This window comes from Panthera onca, chromosome D4 (assembly GCF_046562875.1).
Source record: "Panthera onca isolate mPanOnc1 chromosome D4, mPanOnc1 haplotype 2, whole genome shotgun sequence".
Taxonomy (NCBI): Eukaryota; Metazoa; Chordata; class Mammalia; order Carnivora; family Felidae; genus Panthera; species Panthera onca.
The window spans coordinates 63033693-63050543 of NC_138351.1; the positions used below are offsets into that span (position 1 = coordinate 63033693).

Consider the following 16851-nt stretch of genomic DNA (forward strand, 5'->3'; position numbering starts at 1 on the left):
TATGTGGCCACTTATACCTGGCCTTCTCTACCTTTCCGACTTACTTGCCTTTATTCGTTGTGCTGCAGCTTCCTAGCCTTCCTTAAACACATAGATTCACTCCTGCCCTTGGATCAACTGTTCTCTTTGCCCAAACTCCTCCCTCTAGAGATCTCTACATTGCTCTCTCTTTCTTTATGATTCAGGTCTCAACTTCAATATCAGCTCCTTAGCAAGGCTTTCCATCATCATCCGTTAAAGTGGTCTCCTAGTCACTCTGCATATCAAGGTACCTTTTAATACTCCCATTATACCATCTGTCACCATCTGACACTTTCTTGCTTATCCATTCCATTTTTATTTTGCTTCTCCTACTAGAACGTAACCTTATGTATTTTGTTCTCTGCTGAATTCCCACCCTTACGTTAATACCCAGCCCGTAGCAGGTTCTCAGTAAATGCCCGGGAATCTGTGTTTTTATAGGCATCCTAGGTTTGGTCCATGGATCACTCCTTATGAAAGAAACATTGTTCTAGGCATTATAGAGCCATGATACTTAGGAAGAACTGGCCCAGACCTCTAGGCCCTTATGCTGGCAAACTCAGAACTTAAGCAGTGGTGTATTTAAATAGAATTTAAAGAGTAATCCAAAGAGTAATGGCATAAGTCAAGTGCTAGAATGAAGTAACATAGGCACAGGTCAGCATAACATGAAACTCATATATAGTCAAAATGACTCTTTCAAATCCCATTTGAAGGCAGACCCCATTCCTTCTCAGGTGTTTTCTCCAATGTTGAACAAGTTGCTGCTTCTTAAATTGGGCCCTGAGGAAATCAATGGCTTGCATTTGGAGCCATGTTGTATGAAAAATGCACTGAATACAGTGGGATGCACATACCCTCTGTACCACATGGGTATGCAGACCGATGGCAGGAATAGCATGGCTAAGCCACTGAAGGGCTGGTAGATTGACACCTCCCATTACACCAACCCTCAGGGGCAGATGTTTATTGAGTGGGTTGGTGGGCAGAATTGCCTGCCTCGTTTAAATCATTTCTCTTTTGTCATGTTTTTGTTCCCTTCCCCTCTAAGAGGGAGGAAAAGATAATAAAGTAGTAACTGAGGAAAGGAAAGCATTTCAGAGCAACAGGATGGAAAGGAAGAAACCATGAGATGAGAAAGATAGACAGGAAGGGAGGGGAAATGTGAGTAGTACATATGAATAGAAAGGAAGATTCAAATCTGTAGAAGTGAACAATAGAGAATCCTTAAGATTAAATTGCATTTAGCCAAAATGAAGACATCAGAAGAGGAAAAGATACACAGAATAAGAAAAAGGGGACGTTGTTATCAAAGAGTTCTTTGCTTTCTTTTGCTCCCTTTCCAGCATTACATGCCGCGGCCCTTTCTGGCCACGTCAGTACCGTGAAGTTATTGTTGGAAAATAACGCTCAAGTAGATGCCACTGATGTCATGAAGCACACTCCACTTTTCCGAGCCTGTGAGATGGGACACAAAGATGTGATCCAGACACTTATTAAAGGTTAGTTATTGAGAGTGCTCCTACTAAGTCTCTCTCAGAAGGTAGGAATTGTTGCATTCGCTGAAACGTTTACAGGCAGAGGGCCACCCGGGTGGACAGATGGAGGGAGGAGTGCCCACACGTACGCATACACGCATGCATGCACACATGCATGCGCACCTACACACACACACACACACACACACACACACGGGCGTGCACGCACGCATGCACACACAAGCATCAGGAAACCTGAGGGCCACTCCTAGTTCCACCTGTTGGTAGTTGTGTGATTTTGGAAAAACCACTTCACCTGCCTGATCCTCAGTTTGATTTCGTGTAAACGGAAAATGACTCCTACCCTGACCAGCTTACAGGCTTGTTGTAAAAATCCAAAGCAGATAGTATACAATGCTAAGAGCAAAGCATTTAAGGGACTGCTGTTTTCAGACTCCTTTTTGATCAGTGCTCTCTATGTTCAACATTTTACTGATATTTTTGCTTTTTCAGGTGGAGCAAGGGTAGATCTAGTGGATCAAGATGGACACTCTCTCCTACATTGGGCAGCACTGGGAGGAAATGCTGATGTTTGCCAGATCTTGATAGAAAATAAGATCAATCCAAATGTGCAAGATTACGCGGGAAGAACCCCTCTGCAGTGCGCTGCCTATGGAGGCTACATCAACTGCATGGCAGTGCTCATGGAAAACAATGCAGACCCTAACATTCAAGACAAAGAGGTAGAAATTCTAAGTCTTTTCTGTATTGTTTGCTCCAAGGTGTTTGTTTATTCTTCATTAACTAAAATAAAGTGAAACAACATTTTACCAAGTAAAGAGATCACTTATAAATTTATGTGTTAATTAAAAATGAGTCTTATTTTTCCCTGTTTTCCTTCTAGTTCTTGTCTCTATAGCCATATATAATTTAGCAAAGCCATAATACAGAATGGGAATAATTTCATAACTTCTTAAAATAAACATACATGGTATATGTGTATGTATGTGTATACATACATATATGATACTTCATAAACCACATTTTTGTTTTGTTCACTTAAAATTATCACCAGCATTTTGTCCTTTGGTATATAATTTTCCACATAATCATAGATGCTGAATATTCCAAAGTTCTAAGAGCTTTATGTTTCATAACTCATTCAATTCTCACAGCAACTTTCTTTTTTTTTAATATATGAAGTTTATTGTCAAATTGGTTTCCATACAACACCCAGTGCTCATCCCAAAAGGTGCCCTGCTCAATACCCATCACCCACCCTCCCCTCCCTCCCACCCCCCATCAACCCGCAGTTTGTTCTCAGTTTTTAAGAGTCTCTTATGCTTTGGCTCTCTTTCACAGCAACTTTCTAAAGGAGTTGCTATTATTATTCCCATTTGCAGGGTAGAAAATCGAAGCTCATAGAGCTTAAATAATTACCCTAAGGTGACAACAGGGCCAGGGTTATTGTGGAGAGTCAGGATCCAAACTATGTTTGTAACCCCAGTTTTAAAATTAAATAAGTAACTTCCTATTGCTGGATAGTTTTTCGTGATATTATAAATCACATTTCATTAATCATCAAAGTGCATTTAACTTTTTTTTAATTGTATCCTTAGAATAATTTCCCCTAAGTGAGATTATTTATTATTGGTATATGAATATGATTCAGCTCTTATATATTACTGCCGAACTGCTTTCTAACCCATGTGGGTTAATATCCACTTCCCTAGCCATATAGGATTGTATTGACTTCTCTCAGTTTTGCCACTATGGACTTTTTTTGCTAGTGTAATTGTATTAAGTCTTCAAAAATACTGGCATATTATGTTTTTCCAAGCCAGAAAATATAATTTCTATTAATTCACTCAATATATATTTATCAGGATTGTTCCTATATGTGAGAGTGACATAATGAAAAATATGTAAAAAATGGTTCTTGTACCTATGTTATTAGAAATGCATCTTTTGCAATCTGTAGTATCTTCTACATTTTTTTTTACAAGTTGCTGGTTTCTTACATAAGTAGTATGCCAAGCTACTTTCTAGTGTTTTTAGGTCTTATGTACTGTTTTGGATTATGTGCATATACAGCCATATCATCTGTGAATATCATACCTTATTGAACTGTGACCTCCAATACAATGTTGAATAGAATTGGTGATAGTTAGCACCCTTAATTCATTCTGGCTTCTCAAGGGGAAAGCTTTAACTATTTCACCATTGAATATGGTGTTTGCTATAGGTTTCCTTGTATTTCTAGTTGCCAAGAATTGGGGTTTTTTATTCACAATTAGCCATTTAATTTTTGTTAGATACTATTTCTGCATCTTTCAACATTTTTTTTTACCTCTTTGCTGTTTACATGGTGAATTAAAAGGAGTTAGGAAGTAGTTCCTCTTATTCTCCTAAAGAATTTGTGTAATACTGATATTACTTCCTTTTAAATGTTCAGAAAAATCACCTGGTGAAGCCATCTTATCTAGAGGTATTCTTTGTGTAAAAGGTGTTAATAACTGACTCAGCATCACTAATAAATACAAGACTATTCAGATTTCTAATTATTTTCTTTTCAGCCACGGTAAGTTGCATTTTTTGAGAAATTGATCCATTTTATTAAAAATATCAAATGTTTTGCATAAGGTTGGTCACATATTCTCTTACCTTTTTTATGACTATGGGACCTATAGTAATTTCCTCTTATTCATTTCATATATTGGTAATGTGTGTTGTCTCTTTTCTTTTTAAAAAAATTTTTCCATCTTATTCATCTTTTCAAAGGACTTACTGTCTTTGTTAATTTTCCATATTTGAAGTTATTTACTATTTCATTGGTGTTTACTCTTATCTTTATTATTTCCTGCCATCTACTTCCCTCAGGTTTGATTTACTATTTTTTTAAAGATTCTTTTGGTGAAAGCTTAAATTATTGATTTTTTTTTTAGTATTCACTTCCAATATATGTATTTACACATGATTCTTATTCTAAGCCTGCGTTAGCTTTATCCTGAAAGTTTGGATAAGCTGTACCATCACTGGGGCATCTGGGTGGCTCAGTCAATTGAGCATCCAACTCTTGATTTTTGGCCTAGATCATGATCACAGCGTGGGATTGAGCCCTGCGTCCGGCTCCACTCTGAGCATGGAGCCTGCTTCGGATTCTCTCTCTCTCTCTCTCTCTCTCTCTCTCACACACACACACAAAGTTGCACCATCACTATAATTGGGTTCAAACATTTTCTAATTTCTATTTTGATTATTGTTTGGCCCATAGATCATTTAGAAGCATATTGTTTAATATCTAGGCAGTTTGGCATTTTCTCATTATCTTTCGATTATTGATTATGTTGGTTTCCTCCTGGCTGCTAAAAAAAAATTACCACAAACTTAGTGGCTTAGAACAGCGCAAATATATTATCTTACTGTTCTGGATGTCAGAAGTCCAAAATGGGTCTCATGGGGCTAAAAATCAAAGTGTGGGCAAGATTGCATTCCTTTTGAAGGCTTTAGGAAAGAATCTGTTTCCTTAATTTTTCCAGCTTCTAGATGCTGCCCTCCTTCGTTGGCTTGTGGCCCCCTTCCTCCATCTTCAAAGCTAGCAATGACTAGCTGAGTCACCCTCACACTGCATCACTCTGACACTCACTCCCCCATCTCCCTCCTTCAGTTACAAGGACCCGTATGATTACATTGGGCCTGCTCAGATCATCCAGGATAATCTCCCCATCTCAAGTTCAGCTGATTAGCAACCTTAATTCCATCTACAACCTCAATTCCCCCTCTCCAATATCATAACATAGTTACAGATTCCAGAGATTAGGATGTAGACATCTTTGCAAAAGCATGCATTTATTCTGTCTACCACACTGATTTGTAACTTCAGTTCTACTGTGGTCAGAAAGCAATCAGAATAACACAATTATTTTATTTTATTTTGTTTTATTTTATTTTATTTTATTTTACTTTACTTTATTTCAGAATTATCTTAATCCTTCAAAGTCCTTTGAGGCTTTCTTTGTGGCCCAGCCTATGATCGATTTTGGTAACCGTTCTATGTACACTTGAAAAGAATACTAATTGTGTCATAGTTGGATACAATGTTATATATCACTTAGATCAAAGTTTTTTACTGTATTGTTCAGGTCTTCTATATCTTTACTGCTCTTTTATTTATTTGTTCTATGAACTATTACAAAGGACGGGTTAAAAATCTCTCACCGTGATTATGGATTTGACCATCTCCCCTTTTAATTTTGTCATTTTTTGTTCTGTATATTTAATAGCTGTGGCATACAGATTTAGGGTTGTGATATCTTCCTCTTTGACTTCTTTAAAACTATGAAATATCCCCCTTGTATCTCTGGCAATGCTTCATGCCTTCTTTATTTTTCATGGTATTAAATTTTTTTTTAAGAATACAGGTCATTTATTTTGTAGAATCTCACTCAATTGGAGTTTGCCTTATGATTCCTCATAATTAGACTTAAGTTTTACATTTTTGGTTAGAATATTATACAAGTGATATTGAATCCTTCTCGGGGTATCACCTCTAGAAACATATCGTTCCTTTTAACATAGTATTAATTTTGATCACTTGGTTAAGATACCATCCATTTTCTCCACTGTATATTTAATATTTTCCCTTTTCATAATTAAGTATGTGTCCAAAAATACCTACTCCAGATATACCTGATTTTTGTTTATGCTTATAGGGAAGAACAGCTTTGCACTGGTCCTGTAACAACGGATATCTTGATGCCATTAAATTACTGTTAGACTTTGCTGCTTTTCCTAATCAGATGGAAAATAATGAAGAAAGGTAAGCTGTTGATGAAAAGAATGTATTGTTGTTCAACTCACATCCTTTCTGCTATATGAAAAAATCTCTATATAAAAAAATATATTAAAAAATTTTATATAAAAAAAATTTAGATACTAGTTCAGAAGTAATAAGTATACTCATAAAGAAACACCACACTACAGTAAGAAATCCTAAACCTAAAGAAAAGTGTTGATTTAGAATCATGGGATTTTAAAATTATTCAGAACTTTAGATATTACTTCTGGCAAGCTCACATTCTACAGATGAGGACACTTAGGTTCTTGTGGCTTGTAGCTGGCATAAAGTCAGGGGAGTCCTGACTGACCAGACCTAGGAATTTGGTCAGGACAGTAGAATGTGTCTTATGTTCAAGAAATTTCTCCTGATAAAGAGGTTATTATCAGTTAGTGGACAGAGGTGCCATCATGTGGCATGAAAAATAAGGAGAAGGTGAGAGGATTGAATAATGTAAGATTCAGAGTTAGGCTGGAGTTATGCCCCAGGGCCCAGGCCCAATAAAAAGGAGCAGACACAGTGTGAAGTCTAAGCAGGAGACAGTGTTGGCCATCTTGGATCTAGGAAGATTCTGAACATGTGACTTCCACACCTGAGCTCTGCCTGGCCAGGTCTGTGTTTTGGAACCATTGTTCACGGATGCTATAACTGCAGTGCTTCCTCCCGTGACACCAGCCCCACCCCCATAACCACTGCCAGTTCTGTGGGAGATTTTGTGGAGAAGGGGGCACTTTTTCTAGGCCACCTGTTTGTGTCAGGAAAACTGCTCCTCCTTTCTGGGGTGAACCCCTTCATCCCTCCCACCACTTTCAGAACCCCTCCCCATTAAAGATAGCCTCCGCCTATTATTTTCCAATTTATTTCTTTTCTGAAGTTTGTCTTCTCTGCCTATAAAGCCCTCCTGCTCTCGGAGTGCCTGCACTGCTCCGTTTATTTACCCTTACTCACAGTTCCCGCCTTTGCTGTCTGCCTTCTATCCTCACATTTACGCTGAAACAGTGTCTGAGTGGTCTCTGACAGACCCCTCATTGAGAAATCATATGTTGGTCCCCCTGTCTACTCTCATTGGCCTTTCTGCATCGCCTGGTTCTGCTGACCCCTCTTCTTTACCTTTACTGAGACTATCTTCTCCAAGCTTCTGTGACAGTTTAGTTTCCTGATTCTCTTGCAATTGTGTCTGCTCCTTCTCCATTTATTTTGGCTCCTTTTCCATTTTTTTATTTTTTAAACATTCTTCAAGGATTAGATCTTTCCTCTTAGCCCATCTCCACGGAGGCTTCAGTAATCACCTGGGTGCCGGTGAGTTCTAAATCCGTCTTTCAGACTCAGTGTCTCTCCTTGGTTCACACTGTCGTTTCCTTTTTATTACCAGCACCATTGTCTAAATCTTGCCCTCTTTGACTCATTCCCGGGACTATCGCAATGCCTCCTTGCTGTTCTGCACCCTTTGAAATTTCCCTCCTTCAGTTCATTTGGTTCCCAAGTAGCCTCCCTAAATCATATTTCTAATATAATTGTTAGTCACGTCATTCCTCCATTCAAATGCAGTCCCATCTAAGAAGATTATTCTGATCCCCGAGGCAGGTGTTCCAAACAAAGCTCTCCCCCACACTGTGGGTTTGTATAGCACTTAGCACACTTCACTTTATCTGATAATTTTATGTAATCCTTTTTCTGTGTTAGAGAACTCCTGAAGAGAATCGTCATCTCTGTGTTTCTCACAGTGCTTTTCAGGAAGTAAGTGCTCAGTAAATAACTTGCATTGTTGAGTTGATGCTTTCAGGCTCCCAGTAGCTTCCCCTGCCTCACACCTGCATTAGAAATTTCTAGAATTCTTTAGGGCGCGCGGGTGGCTCACTTGGTTAAGCATCCAACTCTTGGTTTTGGCTCAGGTCATGATCTCACGGCTTCGTGGATTCAAGCCCCACATCAGGCTCTGCGCTAGCAGTGTGGAGCCTGCTTGAGATTCTCTCTCCCTCTCTCTCTGCCCCTCCCCTACTTGTGCTGTCTCAGTCTCTCTCAAAATAAATGAACTTTAAAAAAAAAAACAGGGGCGCCTGGGTGGCTCAGTCAGTTAAGCGGCCAACTTCGGCTCAGGTCATGATCTCACAGTCCGTGAGTTCGAGCCCCACGTCGGGCTCTGTGCTGACAGCTCAGAGCCTGGAGCCTGTTTTGGATTCTGTGTCTCCCTCTCTCTCTGATCCTTCCCCATTCATGCTCTGTCTCTCTCTGTCTCAAAAATAAATAAATGTTAAAAAAAAAATTAAAAAAAAAACAAAAAAGAAAGAAAGAAACTCTGGAATTCTTCGAGTACATACAGTATTAGGTAAATCAGACTAGTATGTCTTACTTTGGAAGGGGTTGTATAAAGAACTCACTGTCTCTATTATAGTCAAATGACAACTGCAAAACCAAGAAGACTCGAAGATTTAGGGGTTTGGACATTGAAGGAAGCTGGAAAGCCAAGCAGAATCCTCAAGGCTGAGGTTTTGACATGAAAGCAGATATGTGAGAGAGAAGATTTCGCTCTTAGAAATCCCATAAAGGCAAAAGGGAAAGGTTAAGAATCCTAAGGAATTTGTGATGATTTATTAGGTCTATTAGAAAGGATTTATTCTATAACAGTATTTACTGCCTGACTGCTGTTTTCTTAGGAAACAGTAAAAACATTTGTTGTTGTAATTCAGTTCCCATTTTTAGGGGAAGCCTTAAATTTCAGGCCTAAGTAAGAGTATGAATTAAGGTGCTTACTGCCTCCTAGAGTAAACATATGTTAATTACAGACCAAAAGACTGAAGGAAAAATCCTCCTAACTGTACTTGCCAATCTTTAGATGAAAAGAGACAGTGGCAATATCCTAGTCTCCTTTAATGTTTCATCAGCAGTGCACCTTGATGTGCAAATGTCAGAACCCGGCTCTGCCTTTGATGTTTATTGACATTCCAGTTTAGGCCTTCCACTCATCCCATCAGACCATTCCTGCACAGGCAAGGCCAATTGTATCTTGTCTCTTGGCTTTATCTACATTGTTTCTTGACTGGTTACCATCAACATGGTGCTAATTTTTACTTCTCATGCACTGACACCAAGCACTTGATGTGCACTGTATAGACATAATTTTTGCCAACTACCGCTGGCTTTCAGTCAATAACTATCTGACAGCCACCCTCCGGCATCGATGGGAATATTCACAGCACTTGAGTGTTTCTAAATTGAATTTGGGGTGAAGAAAGATTCAATAGTAGTAATTTGCAATATGGTCAGTCCCCAAACACTAGGCATAGACTTTGGTCTTAAAATATTTCTGGATGTTTGGACTGTGTTTCCATGAATCAAATATTGACTAAGAATCCTAATTTGAATAAGCCAATTATAAAGAAGGCATTTTTTTAGAAAATTGGGAAATCTGTGTTTGGAGTGGGTACTAGATTTTGCTAAGGAATTCCTGTTAATTTTGCTGAATACCGTAATGACGTTGTGCTCATGTCCACATTATTTGTGGATCAATACCGTAGTGCAGAATGATTAAATAATAGGAATTCTAGGATTTGCTTTAAAACACTTCACCAAAAATAATAAGAAAGGAGTTGGAGGAAGCAAATGTGGCAGAAATCTTGCTAATTGTTAAATTTGGGTAATGAGCATATAAATGGTTATTATGCTATTTTTATGCTTGAAGTTTCTCATAATAAAAATACAGTTTTTCATGATAAAGATATTTAAAATATAATTTTCCATCCACAAGTGTCCTGAGAGATATAGCAAAGGCAGAGGTTGGGCCTTACTTTCACACACCAGATTTTGATAATCCTGCTTGTATACTGTGTGAAAAAGACACTCCTATTAGTAATTCTAGAAAAGATGATCAAACCTACTAAATGCATACGTAATTTGCACGTTGATTTGAGAAGCAGCTTCATTCTGTACAAGGATTATATTCCAGGACTGATAGATGTGCTGTGGAAGGATTACTGAACAGGGAGTCATACAGTCTTAGTTCAGGTCTGGGTTCTGCAGGGAACTAGTTACATAACCTTCAGCAAGTTGCTTAAACTTTCTGAATCTATTTACTCATTTATGAAATGAAGCTGTTAAGCCAAAAGACCTCCAAAATTCAGTTTAGCTCTACTGTCATAGAGTTCTGTGACTCTGATAATTTTTTCCATTGGGAGAGAGTACGGTCATGAAAGATATTTTAGAATACATAGTGATTACACTTATCTTGATCACTTCATCACTGTATTGTGCACCTGAAACTGATTCAGTACAGTATGTTAACTATACTAGAATTAAATTTTTTTTAAATAATAAAATTTTTAAATAAAATATATAGTGAAAAATTTTAAAGTTCTTCTGAATTTACAAGACACTACCTACTTATAGATAATGTTTTTAAAGTTTATGTTGGCACCTCTACCATAGGGCCTTCTGGTCCCTGAACAGCGAAGACAGATCAAGATGTCCTAAAAATGAGAGTTTCTTAATTTTAACATACAGACTTCCTTCTGAATTCAGTTTCCTTATAGAAGTGACCAAACCACCCTTTGCTTACACTGAAAAATCTCCTCCATTGACGTCTATGACTGTCAGGTGAATTTTGAAGAGAGAAAATCTCTATAATCACTGGATGATTTTCTGTGTCTAATCATGCATCCATATAATCATCAGTTTTTCCACCTCATAAATCAGCTGATCATTTCTTCCTAACACCTCTGATTGTGTTGGATTAGTAACAGTCTCCCAGAGAGGAATCAGATCAGTAGCAGTCGTTAGGTGGCCATAACTCCTAGCTTGGGTCCTGTGGGAACAATATCGATGACATGTGACCATGGTATCACAAACCCTGATGCAGTGCATGTCCTATAATAATAACGACAACAGCTGACATTTATTAATTGCTTCTTTTATGCCAGGCACAGTGTTATCTTCTTTGGATTTATTATTTCATTTATTCTTCATGCCAAATCTGTAGTGAGGAGAGGTAAGTTGGTTAAGAAGTGACAGTCAGCATTACCATTGTTGGAAGGTAGAGTTGGGATTTTATTTTACTTCAATTTTTGTATTTTTTTGCATTATTTTAATACTTAAAATATGTGTCATTATTACAAAGTAATCATTTAAAAAACATACCTGCCGAGATAACAACACTGATTAATTCTAAGGGGGGGGGGGGGAATAGATGACTGTTATTTTCTTCTGTGTATTTATCCAATTATTTTATATTTCCAGAAATAGAAAGGATATATTTTAAGAAAGGAATTTGCCCAAAATTATACATCTAGAAAGTAGCCAGTTGAGATTCAAATATATAGCTATATGACAATAAAACCCATCTTTTCTAAATAATATATTTATCAAAAAGGTGTGCACAGTGTACAGAATTTAAAAGGTATAAAAAGGCATAAAAGGGGCACCTGGGTGGCTCAGTTGGTTAAGCATCCAACTCTTTATTTCGGCTCAGGTCATGATCCCACGGTTTGTGGGTTCGATCCCCGTGTTGGGCTCTGTCCTGACAGCTCAGAGCCTGGAACCTGTTTCGGATTCTGTGTCTCCCTCTCTCTCTGCCCCTCCCCACTCACACTCTGTCTCTCTCCCTCTCTCAAAAATAAATAAACATTAAAAATAAATAAATAAAAGGCATAAAAAAGCATTCAGTTAAAACTTAATGTCCCTCCTACCCCTGCCTCTGAGACAACCAGTTTCCTCCCCAGAGATGTCGCTGTCAACCAGTTTCTTGGTAAACTTCTAAAGATATATTTTACATCAATAAGAATACAGGGATATGTTCTCTTTTTTTTTATTCAAAAGGAGCATGCCATAATACTGTTCTGTTGCTTAACTGTTTTCTTTTTCTTCATTTAACAAGACATCCTGGACATTGTTCCTTATTTTATTCACATGCCACAGTAATGGCTGCATTATAGAGATGACTTCGTTACACAAATGGCCTGTACTTTATGTAAGCAGTATTCTGTTGATGGATCCTGAGGTTGTTTCCATTCTTTAACTATTTCAAACTGTGCCTCTGTGAATATCCTTACACAGAAAGCATCACACACACACACACACACACACACACACACACACGCACGCACGAGAGCAGGTCTCTGGAATATATGCCTGCAAGTGAAATGCCAGAGGACAGATGTGGGAACAATTTTGATAGATACTGCCCAATTGGTCTTTCTGAAGATTAAAGTAGTACATAGGGAGCCTGTCTTTGCATCCTTACCAGCACAGTGGGTTATTAAACTTTCTAATCTTTGCTAACCTGCTCATTGGTTAGCTAACCTAACTCTCCTTGTTAGTCTTAATTTATATTTCTCTTAAATGAGTGAAGCTGCACATATTTTTATATGTTTAGGAGCCATCAGTGTTTCCTGTTCTGAGGACTCTCTTTTATCTTTGTTTTTGGTGTTTTTTGCCCTGCAAAATTTTGTTATTTTTATGTAGTTGGATTTGTCAATCTTCTCTCACAGTTTTGAGTTTTGTACTATTTTTATTAGAAAAGACCTTCCCACTCTAATTTTTTAAAAAGTCTTCCCTGGTTTCTTCTAGTACTTCCATGGTTTCTTTTTCTATATTTAGGTCTTTGCTTCATCCAGAACTCATTTTCATGTAAAATGTGATATAAGAATCTTTCTCTTTTTTTTCCAGATGGCTATGCAGCTGTCCCAAAACTACTTAATAAATGCTTTCTGATTTAAAGAGCCATCCTCATCATATACTAAATCTGTCCATTTGGAGATGTATTTTTTATTTCACAAGCATTAACTATCAGTAGTCCCAGGCTTAAACTTAGGAGTCCCACAGGAAATTATCTGCAGTACTTTTTCAGATAGGAGCAGGGTATTATTTGGCACATGGGGAAGAAGAAAAGTGATCATGTGTTCCTATAGCCCCCGGTTTGTGAGCCAGCAAGCAAGACCCAGGAACCATCATGGTCAGTGACACAAAGCACCTGACCCCAGCTCCTGCCTTGTTTTGTCCCCTCAGGAAAAAAAAGGAACAGCCCTGGAGTACACAAGATAGCCTTGCCTGAGGAAGAGTCCACATCTCAGAATGAAGTTTCCTTTGCTGCATAATATTGCCAACTGAACTGTACTTCAGGTTACATGCCAACACTTACAAAATACCTTCCTCCTTCAGGTACACTCCCCTTGACTATGCCTTGCTCGGTGAGCGCCATGAAGTGATCCAGTTCATGTTGGAGCACGGCGCCCTGTCCATCGCAGCCATACAAGACATCGCTGCCTTCAAAATCCAGGCGGTCTACAAAGGGTACAAGGTCAGAAAAGCTTTTCGAGATCGGAAAAATCTCCTCATGAAGCACGAACAGTTGAGAAAAGATGCTGCTGCCAAGTAAGTGAGAGCTGTGGACATTATGTTCTCACAGCCCAGAATCAGGGTGGAAGGGGGCACGTGGGGCGGGGGGGTGGGCAGTGGCCAGGAGGAGGAATCCGAAGAGGATCAGAAAGAAATAATTTTGATCCCTGTCCCTGTGTCGCACCCCGCCCCCTTTTGCCCACCAGGCCTATGGGGCACTGAGGCTACAGGGAAGGACCAAGGCCCAGTCTCTACTTGGTGGCTGGCTGTTCGTCTAGGTTAGCCCCTCCGGTTCCAACCCAGGGACAAACCATTGCCACAGCCACGATGGCAAGGAGTGGGGGGCAGGAGCTTACCTACAGGAAGCTACAGAGAGATAACTGCTCCTCCTCCTTCCTTTCCTGCCTTTCCACAGGAAACCAACACCAGTATCTAACCTACTTCATGAGAAGCGTCTAGTTTTGATTTGATTAAAGCGACCAAGTTGTGTGAATAACTTGCCCTCCCCACCTATTCCTTATCAAATCTGTACTAACTCATGTGATGTGTTCATGAAACATTGACCGGGTTCTTACTGTACATTCAAAACTCTTGGCTAGAGCCTTTAGAGAAAATAGTGATTTTGCCTCAAGGACCTCACGCTATTTTTATAGACTATGTAAAATAGTCATGTGTGCCTATTACATATACAGTGTGATTATTTTACCAGAAGTGATTGATTTTTAGGTTATGCCTTGGTTTACCTTTTCTTGGATACCTTTGTTGGGATGCTTTATTTATCAGGGAACTATTGCATCAGGAGGTATAGGTCCCCAAACCTCTGATGCGGAAGATAACAGGCAGAATCTTAACTTCCTGGCTGGATCGTGAATGTTTCTAAATCTTGAATCCTTCCATTTCTTGCCCACAAGGGGGAAGCATGTGTGTAATAAATAATAATTTGAAATAATAATAAAAGGCAGGATAAGCCATTTTAGTGAGAAGTTAAATGCCACTGTGAACTGGGATGCCAACCATAATGGTGGCCTTTGGTAGATGAGATTGACAGGAAGACATCATTTTCTGTGACTGAAGCTACTGCAGTTGGTGGCATCCTAGGAAATACTATCTTGCACGGTCCTCTTTATGAGGGTCTCTTCTCTTCGCTTTTGCCAAAGAATCCAGTTTAACCTAAGGCCTCTCTACGTGCCTCTTCTTCTATCCTTATTAGGAAATTTCCTTGCATGAGAGTGACAACTGTTAAGTGGGTATTACTTAATACACATGGCAAATTATCCTGAGTTGTAAGTTAAATATTCTCTGTAAGGGATGGAATGCTATATTTCCTTCCATCTGATGTTTCCATAAACTCAGGTTTTTATGGGTGAGACTCTGTTTTCAGAATCTGAAGTCACACCTACCTGAATATGTTGGTGGGACTGTACAAAGGCAACAACTTTGTATATCCTCCCCACCCTGCACACCCCCCCCACCAAAAAAATTAAAAAAGAAAAAGGAGTGTATTAGTCCAAATACATTCTACTTCATTAGCATAGAGAGGGGGCCCTGGAGTCCCCAAACTCCCTTTCCAGCAGAATAGAGGGGTTGTAGGGTAACACAGCATCCGTCCTCTGAGCCTCAGTTTTTTCATCTATGAAACATGACAAACTAGACCAGCTGACTTGGAGGCACTCTCCAGTTCTGTGGAACCTCCGCCCCAGTCTTCTCTGTTAATGATCTCAGCCTCTTCCTTCTCTCCTTTGCCTGCAGTGCTGCCTAGTGGCCGTATACCCCAGGGGCCAAGAGTTTGGACAGGCACTGCTGAGTCAGCATAGAGCCGAGAACCAAGAATCCATTTGTCAGAAGATCTCCTATAGAGAGGAAGGGCTTTCACTTCAGGACATGCATAAATAGAGCCTTAGAATATTTTTTTTTTCCTAACCAGGCCTTTTGTGACTCCAAGTCCTGAGGGTTTGAAAAGGTAGGGGGATTAAGGGACCATCTAGCCCAACCCCCCCTTCATTGTTATCCTGGTTGGTTTCACGGCTGTGGACAATGGGTCCTCTTTGTTCTTAGTTTCTGAAGTTCATTTAAAAAACTTTTTTATTACTTTTTTTGAGAGAGAGAGAGGGAGAGCAAGTGGGGGAGGGGCGGAGGGAAAGAAAGAATCTTAAGCAGGCTCCACGCTCAGCACGGAGCCTGATGTAGGGCTCAATCTCACGCCCCTGGGATCATGACCTGACCTGAAATCAAGAGTCATATGCTCAACCAGCTAAGCCCCCCAGCACCCCTGAAGGTCTTTTTTAAAAACCTGTTATGTGGGAGCTGTGCTTACTGAGATAATATCTGAAATGGCCCAAACTGGGAACGGTAACCTCTTTCCTTTTTCTCAGTCACAATCTTTCCTCTATTAGGTGTCATTATTGGAAGTAAATAAATTTCTTACAGTCTAACCATCACCTCCTACGGTGCTTGTGGGCATAGGACTCCAAGAGAAATATTTAAAGGGAGAAGAAACTGATTTCATTTGTTTTAATTTTATTTCTCAGAAGTTATTTCTTAAGATCTGAGTCAGTGTTTAACTTTGGATGTGGTTTGGGCTTTAAGGAACAAAAATCAGAATGCTGACTTCAGTCCTCGCTGCTACCGCCTCGCTGGCCAAGGTGACCCAGGCACATGGCACCGCCTCGGTCTACCTTTCCCAGCATAGCACATCGGGATGGCACAGATCACCATCCTTAAAGCAACGATGTGAAAAGAACTTATTAAACTTCAAATGACTTCTCATTTACTGATAGAGAAATTGGGAGAGAGCAAAGTTTTAGTCATGCTTTCCAAGGCATGTCTTTTAGAAAGTACTATTTAAGAAATAGCTATAATCCACTTAAAAGCACTTTATAACTCACACTGCACCACCTATGTTGTTGCTAAAAGGAACATTGCTATAATTTACCTGCCATAGCACACAGTTGAATGCACACTAGACAAGACTGTATTTATGTTGATCACTCTTGTCCCCAGAAGCTTCCATTTTGCTGGGTTTTTATTTCACTCTCTTATCCCAGCTCTCTTCTGTCTCTCCATCTCTTCCTTCTCACAGCTTTTTAATTATACCATCTCCACACTGAGGTCAGCTCTGCAGACTTGCTCCTTAGACTTCTACTCATGCTATACATTTTTTCCATTGGAAAGGTGTCTACTCATGAAACC

At 39.3% G+C, this 16851-nt stretch overlaps 1 protein-coding gene and 1 long non-coding RNA gene across 5 annotated transcripts in view; both read left to right on the plus strand.

Annotated features, from left to right (window-relative positions):
* The window catches only part of LOC132663150 (uncharacterized), a 218377-nt gene that overhangs the window by 159040 nt on the left and 42486 nt on the right, over positions 1-16851 (plus strand). The gene's annotated exons all lie outside the window — the stretch shown is intronic.
* The window catches only part of INVS (inversin), a 156161-nt gene that overhangs the window by 97320 nt on the left and 41990 nt on the right, over positions 1-16851 (plus strand). For all 4 annotated transcript variants that reach the window (XM_078436648.2, XM_078436647.2, XM_078436650.2 and 1 more), the window contains 4 exons: positions 1368-1523; positions 2013-2242; positions 6212-6318; positions 13486-13698. In XM_078436648.2, the coding sequence (XP_078292774.1) occupies positions 1368-1523; positions 2013-2242; positions 6212-6318; positions 13486-13698 (706 nt within the window). The remainder of the gene's footprint in view (positions 1-1367; positions 1524-2012; positions 2243-6211; positions 6319-13485; positions 13699-16851) is intronic.